General features: G+C 39.4%; 1 protein-coding gene across 2 annotated transcripts in view; it reads left to right on the top strand.

Annotated features, from left to right (window-relative positions):
* LOC143765059 (paralemmin-1-like) overlaps positions 1 to 20,560 on the top strand; it is a 220,337-nt gene extending 199,777 nt beyond the window's left edge. Inside the window, exons 4-7 of one of the 2 annotated variants that reach the window (XM_077251346.1) lie at positions 2,988 to 3,102; positions 3,878 to 3,899; positions 7,125 to 7,226; positions 19,698 to 20,560. In XM_077251346.1, coding sequence (XP_077107461.1) covers positions 2,988 to 3,102; positions 3,878 to 3,899; positions 7,125 to 7,226; positions 19,698 to 20,440 — 982 coding nt within the window. In that variant the 3' untranslated portion in view covers positions 20,441 to 20,560. Of the gene's footprint in view, positions 1 to 2,987; positions 3,103 to 3,877; positions 3,900 to 7,121; positions 7,227 to 19,697 lie in introns of both variants that reach the window. The other variant, XM_077251337.1, reaches the window with a different exon arrangement.
* Positions 20,561 to 21,611: the final 1,051 nt, after the last annotated feature.

Below are 21,611 nucleotides of genomic sequence, written 5' to 3'. Positions count from 1 at the left end.
ATAATAATAATACAGCACTTACAGCTATGATCACTGTTTTAATAATAATGATGATTATGATAATAAAAACAATATTATCATCATCATCATCATCATTACTATTATTATTATTATTATTATTAACATAACAGTGGTCATTGCTGTAAGTGCTATAAAATTATTATTATTAATATTATTAGATAAGGTAGTAATAATTATATTCTAGCAATTACAGCAATGATCGCTGCTTTGTTAATAATAATAATAATAATGATTATGAAAATATTATTATTATCAAAACAGTGATCATAGCTGTAAGTGCTATAATATTATTATTATTAGATATGGTAGTAATAATAATATTATAGCACTTACAGCGATGACCACTGTTGTGTTAATGATGATGATGATAATAATAATAGTTTTCTGTCTCGTGATCATTTATTGGCAGTGCACTATGATGAATCTTATGTATCATTGGGGCATGGACTGCCATACACTTTTTGGTACGGTGTGAATACTGGTGCTGGTGTAGCTATAATGCAGACCCATGATGTTACTACAGTATATGCCCATTATTTGCCTAGAAGACATGCCTTCTGTATTCTGCTGTCCAAATTCTTCCAATACATGCTCAGTTACTCTGGGGTTACATGACATTGAGATCACATGTGCATGTGACTTATAAGCAAAATCGCACCTCTACTATAGTCAAAAGTTTTGGCATGTCGCGGTGAAGCCCCCGCCTTAAAGTGAGGTGATGAGCGGTGAGTTGACATTTTGATTATTATATGATCTATTAAGGTAAAAAGACATTTGGATCTGTATGATATGGGTGTTTTACATCAGTATGCATTAAAAGCAGTAACGTTATTTGCATTTAATCTGGTGACTGAAATAGATGGGAAACCAAATGGCCCGTGATTACATAATGGTTTCCATGAAGCATTCCGAGTTTCCGTTTTAATGCCCACCCTGTATGGAGACTCCCAATGTGGATTACAAAGCTGTCATCGTTAATGACATCATTAATGACTTCCTCTGGGAAACAGCCTTCACCCACTTATCATTGCAAGGCTTTGACTAATGTGCCAAGCTTAGTATTTAAAGGGAAACTATCTTATCTTGCATTGAAGGAAAAACCATTTAGGAAAAAACTAAACAAACTTTCTAAAATGAAAACAAAAGGATGACCAATGACCCTCAGAACAATGGATGATGTGATGCCTTCACTTCATTGACATCGAACAGTTTTTGCTCAGTTTGCCTGAAATTTTTTTTTTCTTAAATATGACAAAGTTCAATACCGCGTGGAAGTGCTTAAAAGTACGGTATCTCACACATCAGTACGACTTGTTGATCGACTTCCGATGGTCAGGTGGCAACAGATGGTAGCATATGGTCTAGCTAAGGAAGCTAAAGGAAGACTTTATTGGGTCATCACAAAAACAATTTTATATTTGTGACTTGTTTGGCTGAAGGGCTTGTCTAGACTCTTAAAATTGGTGGTTTAATCTTAGAATAGGGGGTTAATTAATTACATCAATAGGGCTTGACTCTAGGCAGAGGGGGGGAATGGTTTGTAGGGATCACGGCACCAAACTGAACACTGCAACCATTTCAAGTCAATAGTTCATCTGTGGAGGTGCGGAAAGTTGGACCCCCATGAATCTAATATTGATAGCATATCCTAAGCATAGGCCATCAGTTTTAAAAGACCCCATTAATGCCAAATCACTGAACAAGCCAAAATAGACCAAAGAAAACAAAGTAATATTTGTCAAGTCAAGAGCTGAGCACGATTCCATAGTTCTTCTCACAACTGCAAATACAATTTTGCCAAAAAGGACATTTTTGATATTTTCCTGTAGAGACTGTGCAGAGCTCTTGTTCTCAACATGACAGTTAACCTGCATTATTAAATCTGTCTAATATATATATATATATATATATATATATATATATATATATATACAGTATATATATATATATATATATATATATATATATTGCATAAAAATTGTATTTTAGGGGATAATTTTGTTAGCTTGTTATAATAATCCTCTGATGGATTGATCTATTTTTTGTAAACAGACCTGTCATTCAGCCTCCTCCAATTGAAAAACAATCTTCCTAGTGTTTTTAACAATCCGATTGCATATCACAAAGAAGGAGAATCTGTATGTCTCACAAAAAAGCATGTCTCTACACATTTGTTAATGTTAAAGTGGCCAACCAACCCCTTTAATTGATCTGTTTGTTATGATTTAAGTCTTAACCATTGGAGATAAATAATTAAAAGGAACCCCTCTAAATACAGCATGTATTAAATGTTGTAATGGTGACCGTTTTTTTTTGTAGTTTTTGTAAAAATCACTGTTTTATCTACAGGAGATTATCACATGGTCTACTACTAGGGAGTCCAACCATGCCCCACCACTGATTGTCAGCTTTCTGCCTATGCAGAGTGTACACATAAAATGCCAGTCAGTAGTGAGTGTGAGGTTATACATAGTTCAGCATTCACAGAACTGGCAATTCTGCAGCAGATAAAACAGTGGTTTTATCAAAACTCCAGCAAGAAGCTCAGTAAGTGATACATCACTGGAATCAGGGTCTTTGGCTCTACATTATGCTGCTCTCAGATTCAATTGCAAAAACCTGGTGACAGATTCCTTTTAGTAAAGAGTCCATACAAATTGCTAATACTAAGGGCAATCTCTCTTGTACAGCGCCTTCTTTAGGTCTTTGTCATTTTCACCCGCTAAGGTTGTATTCTCGTTATAGCAAAACTCAAAAGCATTAATGGTTATTTAACTAGTGCTCAGGCTGTACTTGTTTATTTCCAGTCCTGCTTATTTCATTAGTTACTAAATTAATCACTGAGTATTGACAGGGAATAGTCTTTGCCGGTATTGTACCGTTTTGTCTTTCCAGTTTGTGTCTGCCTTGTATATAACCCACTAGATCTACTACAATGTACAAATTATTTCACTTGTGTCTTCCAGAATAGAACAGGACATTGTGCAGCTAGAAAGTGAAGAATCACTAATATCTGCCAAAGAACAAATACTGAGAGAAAAACTGAAAGAGACTGAAATTTCATTGGTAGATCTGCAGAAGGTAAAGAAAACACTATGTCTCTGACTGTGATAAAATATTTTTGTGAGTTTTTTTTCCACTCACAACTCTATTTATAAAGGGATCTAGGTGTTTTAAGGACATGCCTTTAATGGCTGATGGGGTAGGTTCCAAATCTGGGATCTTCAAATATTAGGAGAATGGGCTATCTATACATGCTGAAAGAGTAAAAACTTGGGATATGCTGTCAATTTTATATTAGGAACATTCATTTGAGGCTCCATTCACATAGCTATCATGGATTACATTTTACCAGAGCCAAGATTGAACTATCGTAATCTATTTTGTAGCTAATTCTAATAAATCGCTTTATCTTATGATGGCTTCCATGTTGGAGCAGCATGCTGGTCGTCAAAAGTGACAAAAACCTGAGGAAAAAGAGAGGAAGTATCAACAAAGCTTTAGTGGCAAATTACCTCACTCCATATCACACATATGTAGAACACTATCAAAAGACACATACCGTGTATATATATTATTTTAATTATTAATTAATTTAATTATTTGGGAGGGTGCCAAGTTGGTGCACGGACACTTACAGGCCATGCAATGCTACCCTGGGAAACTCTCACAGGAAGAGTGCAGGGTCTCTAGTACCACCTGTTGGAAGTAGCATTGGTGGCCCTAGGATCCCGGCTCTTTACTCTGTGAAGAGGATATTTAAATTACTAATTATTATTGTCTTTAATTCTTATTTTATAACTAAATGCATAAAACTCTGTGGAGTTCTGAAATATTTCTTTTACTTTTTTCATAGAGTCTGTCAAATCCGGATAAAGGTAAGATATTCACAGTACAGTTTACTAAACACCTTTGGCTGTAGTTGAGGATTACCATATTGTGATTTGAAGAATGCATTCTGGGCACAAGTTGATTATATTACTATTTTCACTTATGATTCACAGTACATACAAATTTTGTGAGATCAAGTGTCACAATTTCCGATTATTTGGACAGCAGTGATTTTGTTGTGGTGCGACTAACATCATGGGACTTAAAGATCACCTTTCAAAACATGTATAAATGTATGTAACACTAAAAAGGGGCTACAGTGCTGATAAAAATATTTTTTTTTCTCCACTGTATTGCAAATATAATAACAGATTCTTCCCTGGGGAAATTTACTTTTCCCATCTATGACGCCGCCCAATCGTTACAAGGCAGTGGAATAGAGTGGGAAAAAAGCAGAAGCACACAGAGAAGGTCAAAACGGGCATTTTCAGCATGATCTGATGAGACATGCTGTGCCTCACTTGACCACGCTGAGAAGTCCTCCCTCCCATACCTTTCTGTCATTACAGCTCTTGTAGCCGTGGAAGGTTACAGTATGTTAGAGCCTGGAACAATGAAGACCATCATGGGAGCAGCATTTGTCACATACAGGGCTCTGGATCTGCTGCAGGTGTCAAGGAGACTGATGGTATGCCCTGATACCAACGACTGCCAACAACTGCAACACATGTATAATCTTGACTCTTTTGTGAGCTTATGCAACAATTTAAATGATTGTGGTGCTAATACTCAGAAGTTTAAAAGAACAGTCATTAATAGAAGCAGAAATAGCAGCACTCACCAATACTTTTTAAAAATATAAAATCACCGGTTCCACCTGGACCCGTAGAAATGCCAGACAGGTGCAAAACGGCCGCAGTCCACACTCTCTAACACCCTGCAGATTGTATGGATTTATAATTAGAAAAATAAAGGACTTTACATTTTAAAAAAGGATTGGTGAGTGCTGCTTTTTCTGCCTCTATTAATGAATGCCCGGATACCTGTAGTTGGTCCAGAGCATTGTATGTGACAAATGCGGCCCCCATGATGAGCTTCACACTGCAGCTCACCTCCTCTGCTGGTGCTGTAATGATAGGAAGCATCGAGTCTCACCAAATCACGCTGAAAATGCCTAATTATGTGGTGGTTTTTTTTTACCTTTCCTATGGGCTTTTGTTTTTTCCCCTCTATGACGCTGCCTTTTAATGATTGGACAGCATTAAAGATGGTAAAAAGTAAACGCATCACGAAAAAGAATCACTATTAATGCCCCCTTAGTTGAAAGGGAAATTTGAATATTGGGTGCTCTAAACTTCAAAATCCCACACAGTGGGGGAAATAAGTGTTTGATCCCATGCTGATTTTGTAGATTTACCCACTGACAAATACATGAACAGTCTATCATTTTAAGGGTAGGTTAATTTTAACATTGAGATAGAATATCAAAACTAAAATCCAGAAAATCACATTGTATTAATTATATAAATTTATAAAATATATATATATATATATATATATATATATATATATATATATATATATATATATATATATATATATATATATATATATTATTGCTAAGAATTAATAATAATCACAACAAGATTAATAAAGATAATTGATGATAAAGGGTATTTGTAGGGCATGGTATTTTGGAGTCATAAGCCCTAGCTGATGAGGATACACAGTACCAGGATGCTGACACTCATCTTTCTTTATGTGCTAGAGCTCATAAACTTGCACAGAAATAACAAAATGAAAAAATGTAACATCTCCTTCCTTCTAATTTTCCTGGTAGCTGAAATGATCTAATTCAGAATTCAAGACCAATGGCTACAGCAGAATGTGATTACGTTTTCCTATTTTTAGCAGTAATCCAATTTAAAATGAATCTCCTAAGTATATGTGTATATGTTTTAAATGCTGGTAATAATTCTGCATGTTAACAGATTAGTGGTAGTCCTCTGTACTTGGAGGCTTTTAAGTATCAAAGAAAGAAACATCTTTGCCTATAAACAGTATTATTTTGAACAAAAAACAGAAAATGCAATTATTCTGTAATACCCCCTATGTTATGCCAACGTTATGCTAAAGTCTAAGTCGCCGATTTATTAAGGCTGGTATTAAGCCCTCCAGTCTTAGTGAAGACACTGCGCTTAATGAATCTGGTGCATCTTATAAAAGCTGTGCGTATTCGCCACAGATGTTACTCCAGCCAGGAGCGGGGGTACATTTCTGGTGTAATTTATGCACGCCACTTAGGTGGAGTAAATGATGATGAATTTACTAGGTGGGCTTCAGCAAGCCCTGTCCCACCCCATCTCAGCAAAATTTCAGCGGAGTTGGACGGTTAGTGATTTAAAAACTCCAAAAGGTGCACCATTTTTGGAACACTTCGAGTTGCACAAATGTTCATATATTTCAAGGTGTTTTACTCCAGAATTCACCTTGAACCGGGGCCTAAAGCTTTAGTCTTTTGATGCCACTAATCAGACATTTCTAACAATGTTAAGCTCGTGCTATAGGTTACAATATGCTGATTGCCTTCCCTAGTCCCGATTTGACATTTTAGAATGGTTTCACACTTCCGATGTTCATGGTCCAAATAGAGATGCGGCTGTTGAGTTTGGGTCAGGAAACCTGTACCTGGTCCTGACATTACGGTCCATACTTGGCAAGGTCAATTCATTGCAGATTTTGTTTCAAAATTTTCTTCAAATTGGTTCTATTTGCCTGAGTCGGGTTCAGTCAGAAAAAACGGACAGTTGCAGAATTGAGTGCTTTGAAAAAAAAAATCAACTTTGATTTTACTACATCTTTTTTTTAAAGAAAATATTGGTCGGCTTGTTTTATAATTCGTGTGGCTAAACTACATATACACCTTCTGCAGCCATTTTTTCTCCGTGGTACTAATGTAAAATAATTTGCATAAGCCATAAGTATCAGTTTAGCATTGCCACAGTGTAAATTTCCCAAAACACCATCATGGTATGACTAAGCTTGAGGGACCTGGATGTGTTTGTTCCCTCCTGCCTCAGCTAGTCTATTGAACTCCGATCACAAGGCAATGATCTGCACTTTGTGTCCTCTGATCCAGCTGTCCAGTACAATGCTCTGATGTACATTGTGCCGGCTGATAATTTAGCTCTCTGCTGCTGTCTAAGCACCGCTCCGGTTGTGGGGCTCCACAATGCTGATAACCTAACCGTATTTGCTCTTTCTTAAAGCAGATGCAGTAAGTTATATCTACTCCCAGATCCCTGACATCACAAACCTCTACTCACACCAACCTGAACCGTCTCACGTTTGTGACAGAACCACAAGGGCACCTGGTGAGTATATAAAACCCTATCAGATATACATGTTTAAGGTGTTAGTGGACGGTTTGTCAATAAAGTGATATTTAATTGGTTGTAAATTGAAATGGAAAAAACCTCATGCTTTCTGAAAGCCTCCTTCCCAGCCTTTTTACACAACCGAGAAAAGGTATGAATCATAGAAACATTTTATTGTTATTGGTGGTTTATACATTGCAGCACTCACCAAGCACCAGGTTGGTTCACGATAGATATTTAACGATGAAATAGGTGGATATTGGTCACTGCTTACACTCTGGGACTTGCTTACTTACACCCATAATGTGGTAAACATGCCCATGATATGCCCATTCAGCTGTTGGGCTGTGAAGCTTTATTGTTATACTGATGGCCATCAAGAAATCTTGGTTTAGCCCCCATTGGGAATTTGATTTTAGGTTCCCACTTTCCTATATAATCTGAATCACTACCTAACCCCTACTGCATCGTCGTGCCATACATTTCCATGGTGGCTGGTAGTTCCCACACAGTGTACTATAGAGCTGACGTGAAGCTGCAATTGCTCCAATCCTGAATATTTACCTCATGTGTAGCACTGTTCCTCCCCAAGCCCCCAAGCCATGGCTGTGAAGCTGACAGATATACTATATGCCAGATATGCTAATTTTCTAATATTTTATATTAAAAAAGTATGTTATTAAAGTAGCACTTTCAAGAACTATTTTTATATTTACTAAATCTGTGTATAAAAAAAAAACACAAAAATTGAGCTTGGATTAAGTTGGTATACATGTAGCACATAAACGCATGTACACATTGGCCATAAAGCAAACAGAACCTACAAGAAGCAAAATGTGCAAAAACCCTGCTGTCACTAAATAAGAAAAAGCAAAAGTGCATTTAAATAACACAGGGTTCTTGGTAATACTGTTTTTGATCAAAAATAGCATAAAAGCCATCCCACCGCGACAAGGTGACACTGATTGGGACGGTCCTAAGCTAAATTTTACTAAATCTGTGTATAGTCTCATGCAGACATCCATGCAACAAGGTCTGAGCATGGACCGCAATGCAAGGACTGACTGCGGGACTCCCGACTGGAGCGTGAAAGCTTCATATAATTCGATGATGCTGTCCCACTTAGGTGAGGAGACCGGCGGTAAGACCGTGCATTGCAGTCTGTGCTAGTTGCATGGACATGGACGTCTGCCTGAGCCCTGTATGTGTATGCACTGTAGTGTGTGTGTTATTATACTCCACTATCGCTGCCTTTGCCTATTTCCAGCACCTGAGTGATGTCACTACGTGACCCCGAAGTGGCTTTTACAGTGAGAGCATATGAAGCGTCAGAACAAGGCTACATAGACTTACATTGTAAAAGAGACGTGTGGCTCACTATAGAGCATAGAGCTAATTGGAGAGTCTGATGTGTGATGACATCACTCAGAAGAGGAACAGAACAGTGCAGGATACCGGAGAAGGTGGCAGAAGATGAGTATATTAACACACACACTACACTGCAATACACATACACACAAATTTAGTGAAAAAAATTGGGGGCCTCTTTAAAGCTCTCAAACAATCACTTTTCATAGCATGCCAAAAAAAATTGTAACCCCACCCCCCGACAAATATAGTTTAGAGAGAAAATCCCAAGCCAAAAAGCAAACTTCTTTCTTGCTTTATTATGAAAAAAATTACATTTTCTTGGTATTATTACAACTGCAGCAACAAAAAGTGTAAAATTATCAAATTTGTTAATAAAGCTTGTTTTTATTTGATTTTTTAAAGGAAAATACATTTTTTGCAGAATAAGTTGATATCTCCAGTTACTCAGTTTTTGGATGAATTGTACAGTGGCAGGTAAAAGTTTGGGCAGGCCTGGTCAAAATTACTGTTATTGTGAACAGTTAAGTAAGTTGAACATGAAATGATCTCTAAAAGGGCTAAAGTTAAAGATGACACATTTCCTTTGTATTTTAAGAAAAAAAAATGTATATATATATATATATATATATATATATATATATATATATATACATTTTAATCTTTTATATTTTAAAAATTTCAAAAAGGAAAATAGGCAAATGCAAACGTTTGGACACCCTTTATGATTAGTACCTAGTAGCACCCCCTTTTGAAAGTATCACAGCTTGTAAATGGTTTTTATAGGCAGCCAAGAGTCTTTCAATTCTTGTTTGAGGGATTTTCATCTATGCTTCCTTGGAAAAGTCTTCCAATTCTGTGACATTCCCTGGTCATCTTGCATGCACTGCTATTTTGAGGTCTAGCCACAGATATTCAATGATGTTCAGATCAGTGGACTGTGAGGGCCACTGTAAAACTTTCAGCTTGTGCCTTTTGAGGTAGTCTATTGTAGATTTTGACGTGTGTTTAGGATCATTATCCATTTGTAGAAGCCATCCTCTTTTCAACTACAGCTTTTTTTACAGATGGTGTTAGGTTTGCATCAACAATTTGGTGAAATTTCATTGAATCCATTCTTCCCTCTACCAGTGAAATGTTCTCCATGCTATTGGCTACAACACTACCCCAAAGCATGATAGATCCACCTCCATGCTTAATGGTTGGTGTGATGTTCTGTTCCTGAAATTCTGAACCTTTTTTCTCCACATATACCTTTCATCATTGTAACCAAAGAATTTTATTTTAACCTCATTTGTCCACAGGACTTGTTTCTTAAATGCGCAGGATTGTTTAGATGTTCTGTTGCATACTTCTGATGCTGAATTTTATGGTGAGGACGCATGAGAGGTTTTCTCCTGATGACTCTTCCATGAAGGCCATATTTATGCAGGTGTCTCTGAACAGTAGAACAATGTACCACAACTCTAGAGTCTGCTAAATCTTTCTGAAGATCTTTTGCAGCCAAGCGGGGGTTCTGATTTGCGCCTCTAGCAATTCTACGAGCAGATCTCACTGAAATTTTGCTGGGTCTTCCAGACCTTATCTTGACCTCCACTGTTCCTGTTAACTGCCATTTCTTAATTACATTTCGAATTGAGGAAAGGACAACTTGAAAACGCTTTGCTATCTTTTTATTGCCTTCTCCTGCTTTGTGACCCTCCACCATTTTAATTTCCAGAGGGTTAGGCAGCTGCTTAGAAGAACCCATTGCTGCTTTTATATAGCTGGGAAATTCGCATCACCCAGCCTTTCCTAACAATGCTAGTGAACAAGCCATAACCCTATGGCTGCTGTCACACTAGCAGTATTTGCTCAGTATTTTACCTCAGTATTTGAAAGCCAAAACTAGGAGTGGAATAATCAGAGGAAAAGTATAATAGAAACATATGCACCACTTCTGTATTATCACCCACTCCTGGTTTTGGCTTACAGATACTGATGAAAAATACTGACCAAATACTGATAGTGTGACTGCAGCCTCACAGGCTAATTAAGGTTTGAAACCTTGGTCAAAGCTATCTGAGCACACAAATCCCCAAGGATGCCCAAACTATTTCATCAACCTATTTTCCTTTTTGCAATTTTTAAAATGAAAAAAAAAAAATGGAAATAAATTAATATTTTTTGTCTAAAATACTCGTACAAAGGAAATGTGTCATCTTTAACTTTAGCCCTTTTAGAGATCAATTCATCTTCAACTTGTTTGACTGTTCACAATAACAGTAGTTTTGACCTGTGGTGCTCAAACTTTTACATGCAACTGTATTATACCCAAAAATGTCATGAAAATGTAAAAACAAAGTCTAAGATGGTTGTCGATGAAAAAAAGATGAACTACAATAGTATAAAATAGCACAAATAATATTTTTTGAAGTGTTTTGATTGTGGAACCTTTTAATTGTGGCACCCGAACAATAATATAACAGTGCTATTTGCATACAAGTGATATCCGGGATTTTCATCGAGAGCCCTCATACCTCTGGGCCCATTCACATGTCTTTGATCTTTCACGGACAGAGAGGTCTACAGAAAATCGTGGAGACATGTCCTATTTTGATCCAAGGGTCAGATCAAACTCAAACATGCAAGTCAATGTGTCTGTGAAAAAATTGGACTGCACTTGGATGACATCCAAGTGTGGTCCAATTTTCACTGACTGTAAAGGCCCCGTCTCACATAGCGATTTACCAACGATCACGACCAGCGATACTACCTGGCCGTGATCGTTGGTAAGTCGCTGTGTGGTCGCTGGGGAGCTGTCACACAGACCGCTCTCCCCAGCGACCAACGATCAGGGGAACGACTTCGGCATCGTTGAAACTGTCATCAACGATGCCGAAGTCCCCCTGCAGCACCCGGTAACCAGGGTAAACATCGGGTTACTAAGCGCAGGGCCGCGCTTAGTAACCCGATGTTTACCCTGGTTACCAAAAAAAACAAACACTACATACTCGCCTTTCGGTGTCCAGGTCCCTTGCCGTCTGCTTCCTGCTCTGACTGAGCCGCCGTACACTGAGAGCGCAGCGGTGACGTCACTGCTGTGCTCTCACTTCTCACTGTACGGCCGGCAGTCAGTGAGAGCAGGAAGCAGACGGCAAGGGACCTGACGGACATCAGAAGGCGAGTATGTAGTGTTTGTTTTTTTTTACATTTACGCTGGTAACCAGGGTAAACATCGGGTTACTAAGCGCGGCCCTGCGCTTAGTAACCCGATGTTTACCCTGGTTACCAGTGAAGACATCGCTGGATCGGTGTCACACACACCGATTCAGCAATGTCAGCGGGGCCTCAACGACCAAAAAAAGGTCCAGGCCATTCCGACACGACCAGCGATCTCGCAGCAGGGGCCTGATCGCTGGTACGTGTCACACATAGCGAGATCGCTATGGAGGTCGCTGTTGCGTCACAAAACTTGTGACTCAGCAGCGATCTCGCTAGCGATCTCGCTATGTGAGACGGGGCCTTAAGAATGGAGGTGAAGATTTTTTTTTATTATTTCTCTATATACGAGAAATTCAGATGACTCTTGGACCACACTCCAAACAAACTCTAATCAGAATAATCTTTACGTTTTTCTTGTACTGGAAAAATCGGACACCTGAATGAGCCCTAATTCGTGTAAAAACTATATTATCATATGACCATAGAGAAAGTGTAATAAAGTCTGACCAAAACCAGCATACAGTAAAATTCCATTTATTCTACATCCGTGGCACTTAGTAGGGGCTGGATCATCAAGTTATACAGATTAGTTTTGCACATTTTCAGATTATTATCATAGAAAGGGGGATAAAACTTACAAAACATATAAAGATTTCTTTTTATGAAAAATGTTTCCCCAAAATCTGCTACAGTCCCTTTGATTTTTTGACAAATTTGAAACCACATTGCTTTGTTTTGTTGGGGGTCTTCACTATTTTCCAGAAATAGGCTGGAAAGTGGTAGAGAGAAAGTGAAAGAAGAAAAAGAAAAAAATAGAATGAGGAATGCGTGTATAACAATATATTACATTTTTATACTGGTATATCTTTTTTTCTGACTACAATAAAAAATATGAAGTGAAGAAACAAAAATAGGAATTATATCAAGATCATAAGATTCGATTTACGCCATGTTCACACTTTGCGGGTTTTACCGGGGATCCGCGGTGATTTTGATGCTGCGGGTCCGCAGCAGTTTCCATTGCGTTTACATTTACATGTAAACCCTATGGAAACCGCAAACCGCTGTGCACATGCTGCGGGAAAAACCGTGCAGAAACGCAGCGGTTTACAACCCGCAGCATGTCACTTCTTTGTGCAGAATCGCTGCGATTCTGCACCCATTGGAATGCATTGAACCGCTTACTTCCCGCATGGGGCTGTGCCCACGATGCGGGAAGTAAGCGGATAATGTGCGGTTGCTACCCGGGGTGGAGGAGAGGAGACTCTCCTCCAGGCCCTGTGAACCATATTAGTGTAAAAAAAAAAGAATTATAATAAAAAATGATGCTATACTCACCTCTCAGCGCTGCACGCGGCTGTCCACATCCATTTCTGCAGTGACTCAGATTGCTGTATCCCGACAGTGTGCAATTTGCATAGTGTCACGATTCCATATTTTTGCCAGCGATTTGCATAGTTGCTGTAATTTGCCAATTAGCTTCTCATTTGCTTTTCATTAGACCATTGAGAGAAGCGGGAAAGTTGTTAGTCGGTAGGTGACGACAAGTATGCGAATCTCATACCTGCAGCTGAGACAATCGCTCAAGTGAGTCGTGCCACTATGCAAATAAGCACGCTGTCAAGATTCAGTAATCTGAAATGTGTGTGGAGCCTGGAAAACCTCTTTAAACTCATACACTATTCATAAACCGAAACAGCATACAACTCCATATCATGGTAGATATTATAGTGTATCAGTGTGGAGTTTTATCTTAAAGGGGTTGTCCAGTTTAATAATCAGCAGATTATCATGAATATGAAACTAATCCAGAATTGTACTGTCTTTATTCAGATGTTGTTTTTGTTACTACTACAAGAGCTATGCTCTATGCAGTTATTATGGCGCCCTATGTTTACTGCCTAGCGCAGCAGCTCATTGTGTATAGGACCCCTTGCTCTACACAGTTTACAATCATTGTAAACACTGTGTGACTGCAAACTTATGAATCCCCATAGCTTACGCACTGTGCGCTGTGGGGATTCACCGGTTTCTGACCCGGGACCAAAGGATATGTATACAAGCATATGGAAAGCAACTCCATGTTCACTGGCTGGGGGCTTGTATAACTCGTACATACCTACCGGTCCTAGGTCTGAAACCGGGAATCACCACAGCGCACAGGGACCAGGGGCTTTCTCCCTAACCCTATCACTAGGGGGTGCCCTAGCTTGCCCTACTCGCCGGGATACTTCTGAAGGTGAAGATGCCGGGGCCTCCACCCTTGCCTTATCTCCTGAGTTAGCCCTCCGTCTGTTCTCTTCCCCCACCCAGGAGAGAGGGGCGCTACTATGCACCACAGTACACCAACCCGACAAACAAGGCAACACAAACAAGGGTTAGCAGAAAACTCCAGGCATATAAAATATTCACTCACATATAACAGAGGAATGCACCAGGGAGTGAAGGTAGGGGAATAAACCAAAACAGAGAAGAATAGGTAATTACCACACTTACAAACCAAGCAACAGTCACAGATAAAGTTCTCCAACTCTCCTCATATGAACACCTCTCCTTTCTGAAGCCATGTAGCAAATGCTAGCTCCGACAAGGATTTGCATCAGAGCCCAGATTATAAAGGGAAAAGGAGTGGCTAACTGAGCTCAGCTGCGGGCACAGAGATTTCCAACATGGCCGATTAACCCCTGTTCTGCCAGAATGAATAAACACCATTAAAATGAAGGAGAAGTGCTTCTTATCAGTGCCGGAGGAGGAGCAGATGCTGCGGTCTTCTGGCTCCACACTGTCGCAGTAACCCTATGACAAGAAGTGCCAACCTGTTTAGTCCTGCCTCACTAGAATATGGGACACTACAGGATAAAACTTCTTTCTTCAAACATTGCAGTGTTAGTAGGTTACATAAACCACCTTAAAAGAGAACATAAATCTGTAACCATACTGCTATAATAGTGACTGGGGACAGCCAGGGGACTGTAAGGTGAGTGAGGTGGTTGGTAATACATGAATCACTAGACGACTGCTTTATCGACAAGTGATATGCCAGAGGTAGAAAAATAAAAAAAAAAACAACTGTCCTTGCTATTCCACAATTTGGCTGTATTATGGATCGTTGACATGTAACTCATGATATGATTAGACATGTAATGTGCAGTACAATTTATACATATATAAACTTGTTCTAGTTTTCTAATATATTTACACTTCTACTTTATTTGATAAATGTGTCATCTCTAGTTGGGCGGTACTCTATGATGCCGAATTTATTGCAGCATTTTAGTACTTTTTATAAGGACTCATTTAGACATCAGTTTTTATCGTACGCGTGCTATCTGTGTTTTCATGGATAGAACTTGTACCTATGATATTTTGTGAGGACGTTCATATGTCCAATTTATTTCCTTGAACCAATTGGTCCACACCAAAGCACGAACACTTGTCCAATATTGATCCGAGTTTGTGCTCAAACTCGCCAATGGAAATCTATGGATCTGTGAAAACTTTGGACAGTTCTCAGATGCCATCCGTGTATTGTCCAATGTCATGACCTATTCAATAGGAGGAGCTTCAGAAACATCCATGTTTTGTTTTTTTTTCATCCGAGAATAATTGAGGACATTCTAGTCAAACTCTGATGGTAAAAACTGACTCTGACCAAGCTGTGATTAAAAACACTGACGATACTCAGGCCACTTTTGACTGTCACTTTCAACAAAACATATGAAGTAACCTCAACGCATGGTGTTAGAAAGCAACCATGATAAATGCAGAGGACAGAACTGGTAGGAAACAGTCTATCACTTACTACTGGAAGTGCTCTAGGTGCCGATACAACATGGGAATTCTAGAGAATAAATAATGGTCTGCCTCCTGCTGTCAATTGCCCTGTTCATAAATGACATCCTATTTTTATTTCTTGCCTCCGAGGCTTGGTTCGTTTGCTGACCTGAAATTCTTGGTCTGACTTTTGGCCATCTCTATGTAATCGTCCACGTTTGTTGTGCCTCTTCTCCAGACAATGGATGTCAGATGCGTTTATCATCATGTTATGTCTTTTCTTACAATGTCTGTCTCTGTAAATATCCTAAACACTAAGGATGCATTAAAGGGTTAGAGAACTGGACTGAGGCTCTTCTCGGTATGAATGAATGAAGACTGAAGATCAAGCTACTCTACTCCCATTTACACTGTCCTATCCATAACAATGTCCCTTAGAACAAAGTCTGTTCTGTCGTCCTGACAAAAGAAAACAGGATCTAGCCAATCGTGATCTCATCATATTTAGTGGCCCATCTGAACAAGTAGCCATAACTGATAGCATAGCCCACTAGATATCGGCTTAGAAGTGCCGCGTCTTCCTATTGTTAAATATTCCTTGTTATATCTCACATATCTGCTACTTTCAGCATTTTCTACTTGTTCATGACTTTGATGTTTCTTCTATTTCTTTTTAATTATTGCTAGATGAAGTTTACTAATCAATTCTACCACAAAAATAACATCACAAAAGAGACAAACAATTAAACATAACTTTTATTGCCAGGAAAAAATAAAATAAAAATCTTACACAATAAGTGAGACATAATTTCTGTATTTAATGAGTCAGTAAAAATATGAAATATCAGTTCATAAAGCCACAGGGGGCAGTAAAGGTGCCTTATTTGGGGTGGCAGTACCCTTGTTTTCCCAGTCAGTCCTATCCCGTTTCAGAGAATAATGGGCTGACTAGGACTACCTAGAAAAGATTGACGCCAAACAGCGTGTCACCACTTATCCCCTTGGATACACAATTTTATCCTCAGAGCATTTTGTAGCTAGTGACATTTTAGAAAAATAATGCATTCTATTAAACATTATACTACAGACTGCTCCATTGAGCACTGGGGCCGTGGCGTGGCACACGCATCAGTGTCTTTAGCTAATATAACTTCAGAGTCCAGCGCAGCCCAGATTGTAGTCGTTTAGTTAAAGGGGTTATCTGGGACTAATTAATTTTTTTACTATGGGCCTAAGAACTAACAGGCAGGTAGTTGCTAACCTCTGCCAGCGATCCTTCGGTTTCCACTGATGTCATGTTGACTGAGCAGCTGCTTTTCTGCCTCTTTGCTCTGTTGATGAGGCGTGAATGCTGATGTCATGATTATTGACAGTCGGCTCCCCACTGCCTAACTGTGGGGAGCTGTCTGTCAATCAGCTTCTCGCTAGCAGTCTTCTTATTGACAGAGGAGCCCAGAACAGTTGCTCTTAACATCGACCAGTAGAATCGCCAGCAGGAGCGGTCCATGACCTCTCTGAGACAGCGCTGGATAGGACAGGCGGGTAGTTTGCAACTACCTGACTGTTTGTTTTTGGGCTCATAATAAAAAAAATGCCCCAAAATCCCCTTTCAAAGGAATCTGGCAGCAGGTTTTTGCTATTTAATCTGAGAGCAGCAAAATTTGCTGGGTTGGAATGCCTGATTCCAAGGATGTGTCACTTACTAGGCTGCTTACTATAGTTATTATACAAACTGTGTTTTATAAACAAGAGATTATCACTGCAGGCTAGTCCAGCTAATATGTGTAACTCCACCACTGATTGGCAACTTGCTGATAATGCAATGTTAATCTCTAAGGGTACTGTCACACAGTGCAATTTTGATCGCTACGACGGCACGATCCGTGACGTCGCAGCGTCGTATGATTATCGCTCCAGCGTCGTAGACTGCGGTCACACGTTGCAATCACGGCGCTGGAGCGATGCCGAGATTCACTGGTAACCAGGGTAAACATCGGGTTACTAAGTGCAGGGCCGCGCTTAGTAACCCGATGTTTACCCTGGTTACCAGTGTAAACGTAAAAAAAACAAACAGTACATACTCACATTCCGGTGTCTGTCCCCGGCGTTCTGCTTCTCTCCACTGTGTAAGCACAGCGGCCGGAAAGCAGAGCGGTGACGTCAGACGTCACCGCTGTGCTCGCTTTCCGGCCGGCAGGCGCTCACACAGTGCAGAGAAGCTGAGACGCCGGAGGACAGACACCGGAATGTAAGTATGTACTGTTTGTTTTTTTTACGTTTACGCTGGTAACCAGGGTAAACATCGGGTTACTAAGCGCGGCCCTGCGCTTAGTTACCCGATGTTTACCCTGGTTACAAGCGAACGCATCGCTGGATCGCTGTCACACACAACGATCCAGCGATGTCAGTGGGTGATCAAGCGACGAAAGAAAGTTCCAAACGATCTGCTACGACGTACGATTCTCAGCAGGATCCCTGATCGCTGCTGCGTGTCAGACACTGCGAGATCGTATGGATATCGCTAGAACGTCACGGATCGTACCGTCGTAGCGATCAAAATTGCACTGTGTGACGGTACCCTTAGTGATGAATCCTTCACAGTTAGTAAACAGTACGCACTTTCACAAGTGACACATCCCTGAATTCTGTGTTTCAGCCTCTATCCCCTGCTGTCTTCAGATTATACAGCAAAAACCTGCTGACAGATTCCCTTTAAAAGTTTGCTTTTGGGCCCTTGCTCTTCTTGTTGTGCCCCTACTGTAAGTTGCTATGGAAATGTTATTATTCGGACACACAAAAAAACTTTCATCAGTACAGATTCTCTATTATTAGGTGATCTGATTGAGAACAACAGGGTGTAGTTGCCTCTTTATATAGAATGCTCATAAACAGTCTAGACACCTTAAACATTTTTGGTAGCAGGCAAGAAACTAATAGTTTTTCAGAACATTGTGCTAATATGAAGATTTGGTTGTGCATGGAGAATGTTATACCTCCAATTAGAATTTGACTGCAATATATAAACCGGTAATTTCAATATATGATTATTTTATTGGTGTAACACTGATGTAGTAATGCAGCCATTTTACTGTCTGACCACTGAGCCATGAGATCCACCATGCTTCTACATCAAATGAACCCTTCACCTATGGTCATAAGATAACTGCACTTTTAGCAGAAAAAAAAGTATTTTGTCACTATATGTAACATCACTGAATATAGAGATATAGTTGTCTTAAAGAACCAAGTACCAAGAACAACATATATCACCTATCCACAGGAAAGATGATAAATGGATGTAGGCTTGTGCAAATCCTTTGAATGCATTCTTACTTTGCTGCATTTTTTCTACACTTGCCTTTGCACAATACTGTAAGTTATAGATAGTAAGTGGATCAGTGGCTACCATGTTCTCTAATGCTTCGTTTACATAGGGGACTTTGGACCTCCTATTCTTGGGATCGAGGGAATCTCAGCAATCAGACACCAAACAATCATACTTTTATCTTCTATCCTGTGTGTTGGGAGATAAATATTACTTATAGGACAACCCCTTTAAAGAAAATTTGTCAGCAGGTGTTTGCTATGTAGCCTGAGAGCAGTATGATGTAGGGGCAGTGACCCTGAATCCAGTGATGTGTCACTTAGTAGTCTGTGTGTTGTAATTTAAATGAAATCAATGTTTTATCAGCAGGAGATTATCACTCGATAATTATCACTCGACTGCAGTGTAGGATTCTATAGGTTTATGGATTATAAGGCACCATGTGCTTTTTTCTATGTATGACTCTGGTGCTACATTATGTTCCCCATCCCGCGTCGAGGCGACAATTGCATGTCACGAGAATCACCAGAATGTTACACGTCATGTGGCAATATTACGTGGCTTCTCATTTGAAATCATAAATGTAACCAATCACAGCTGACATGTTATTTTCTATCAATGTGTCTGTCCGGTGTGCTCACATATAATAACATTGGGGTTAACTCTTAACACACCGTGCTTTTTATGTAATGACGTTATGGTATTAGTGCACGCACATTACAATGTATGTTTGCCGATTAACCATCCACTTGCTTTATGTGTTGTAACATACACCTCCTTTCTTGTTTCTGTTTAAGCATTGTACGCCATGGAAATAAATGTGGAGAAAGACAGAAAGACAGGAGAGACCAAGATTCTCTCTACAGCTGCAATTGACCCAGAGGTGGTTCAACAGAGAGGAGTAAAGGTCTATGATGATGGTAACAAAGTAGTGTATGAGCTTCGCCATTCGGGTGCTGTGGTAGAAAATGGCATCCATAAGTTAAGTACAAGGGATGTAGATGAACTCATACACAAATCGGCACAATCAAACATAGTAGCGGGGCAAAGCACTTTACCTGAGAGAACACTAATCACTGAAGGAATCTCTAGTAACTTGAAGGAATTACATTTTAAAGAAGCAAAATTAGAGATGGTGCACAAGTCTATCAAAGGGCTTCCGTTAAAACATGGACAACAACAAGTAAGAAGTAGTGGTAGTGACGTGGCTGACGCCACGTTAGAACAACCAGTGACTATGATCTTCATGGGCTACCAGAATATTGATGATGACGACGAGACTAAAAAGGTGTTGGGCTATGATGACACCATGAAAGCTGAGCTTGTGCTCATTGATGAAGATGATGAGAAGTCATTGCGAGAGAAGACAGTCACTGATGTCTCCACCATGGATGGCAATGCTGCAGAACTGGTCTCCGGCAAGCTTCTCACCGAGACCACCGAGCCATCCTCTCCTGATGGAAAAGAGGAGAGTCTAGTCACAGAGCCAATAACAGGTACTGATAAGAAAGCACACTGCAAATGCTGTGTTGTCATGTGATTATTCCTCTCCTTTTACGCTAAACAGCACCGACACTGCCAACTTTGTATCACCCACCTTTGTGTACGATCTACAATGCCATGTACTGAGAGTGGATGCCTACAGCGCATTGAATTTGTTTAGCTAGATATATATATATATATATATATATATATATATATATACTGTGTGTGTATGTGTAATATATATACATATTATACATACACACATACAACATGCTTTGTCAAATATGGCATCTGACGACTGATTTGCTGAATGAAGAGTTGTTCACTAGACTTATAGACACTATGAGAAATTATCACATGTAAAAATTACTTAAAACCAAATCTATTCAATTATTTTTAAGGAAGGCACAAAGTATAGCCTAATATATTGCTCTACGTGACACTTAAATAGATGTCTACATATATTCCTCATCAAAGTTCGTCATTTTTTTAGGTTAAACAGATAATATTTATAGCACTAATATTTTTGGACTTTTTTTTTCCAGTCTGCAAACATTAGGAATTTTGCCTGGTTATTTTTTCTTGCGTTAAATGAAAGCGTCCACCTCTGCAACCAGACTTGATGAAGCTTATCCTGGCATTTTGTGTTCCAGATGTGTCTTTGTTGTTACAGACCGCCAACCAACGCTCGGCAGTCTAATCCTTCAGTCATAGGTTCGGTTCCTCCAGCTGCCCCCACTCGGACTGTGTGTGGGTTAGCAATAAGATGGGGACAGATATAGAAGAGAGTAACAAGCAACTGCAGGATAATAATACACACCGGGTTTTTGGTTATGGTCTTTAACCATGAAGACATTTAAGTGTTTCTAAGAATTAAGCATACAAATACTTTTTTCTATGAATCAAAATTATTTCATTTTTTTGAGCAATAAGAAATTTTGCAAAGGTGGACCTACCTTCTAATTGTAATATTTTATAATATTATTGAGCTGACGTACCCCAAGACAAATAAGAGACAACAACAACGTGGTAAGAAACCACAGCCAGCTAACCAACCAAACCATGGGTGCATGGAACTTCGTCTTGATGGGACGTGTTGTCTGCTAAAGAAAATGCGATAATGTTCCAGCTCCTTAAAAATTCTTCATGCTCTATTGATCCAACATAAAAATTGATGCATCGGTAAAAACTCCTTAGATAAATGTGAACCTAGTAGAGGATTACTT

The sequence above is a fragment of the Ranitomeya variabilis genome, chromosome 1, assembly GCF_051348905.1.
Source record: "Ranitomeya variabilis isolate aRanVar5 chromosome 1, aRanVar5.hap1, whole genome shotgun sequence".
NCBI lineage: Eukaryota > Metazoa > Chordata > Amphibia > Anura > Dendrobatidae > Ranitomeya > Ranitomeya variabilis.
Note: the sequence above shows the minus strand (reverse complement) of the source record. Positions and strands in the feature narration are given on the sequence as shown.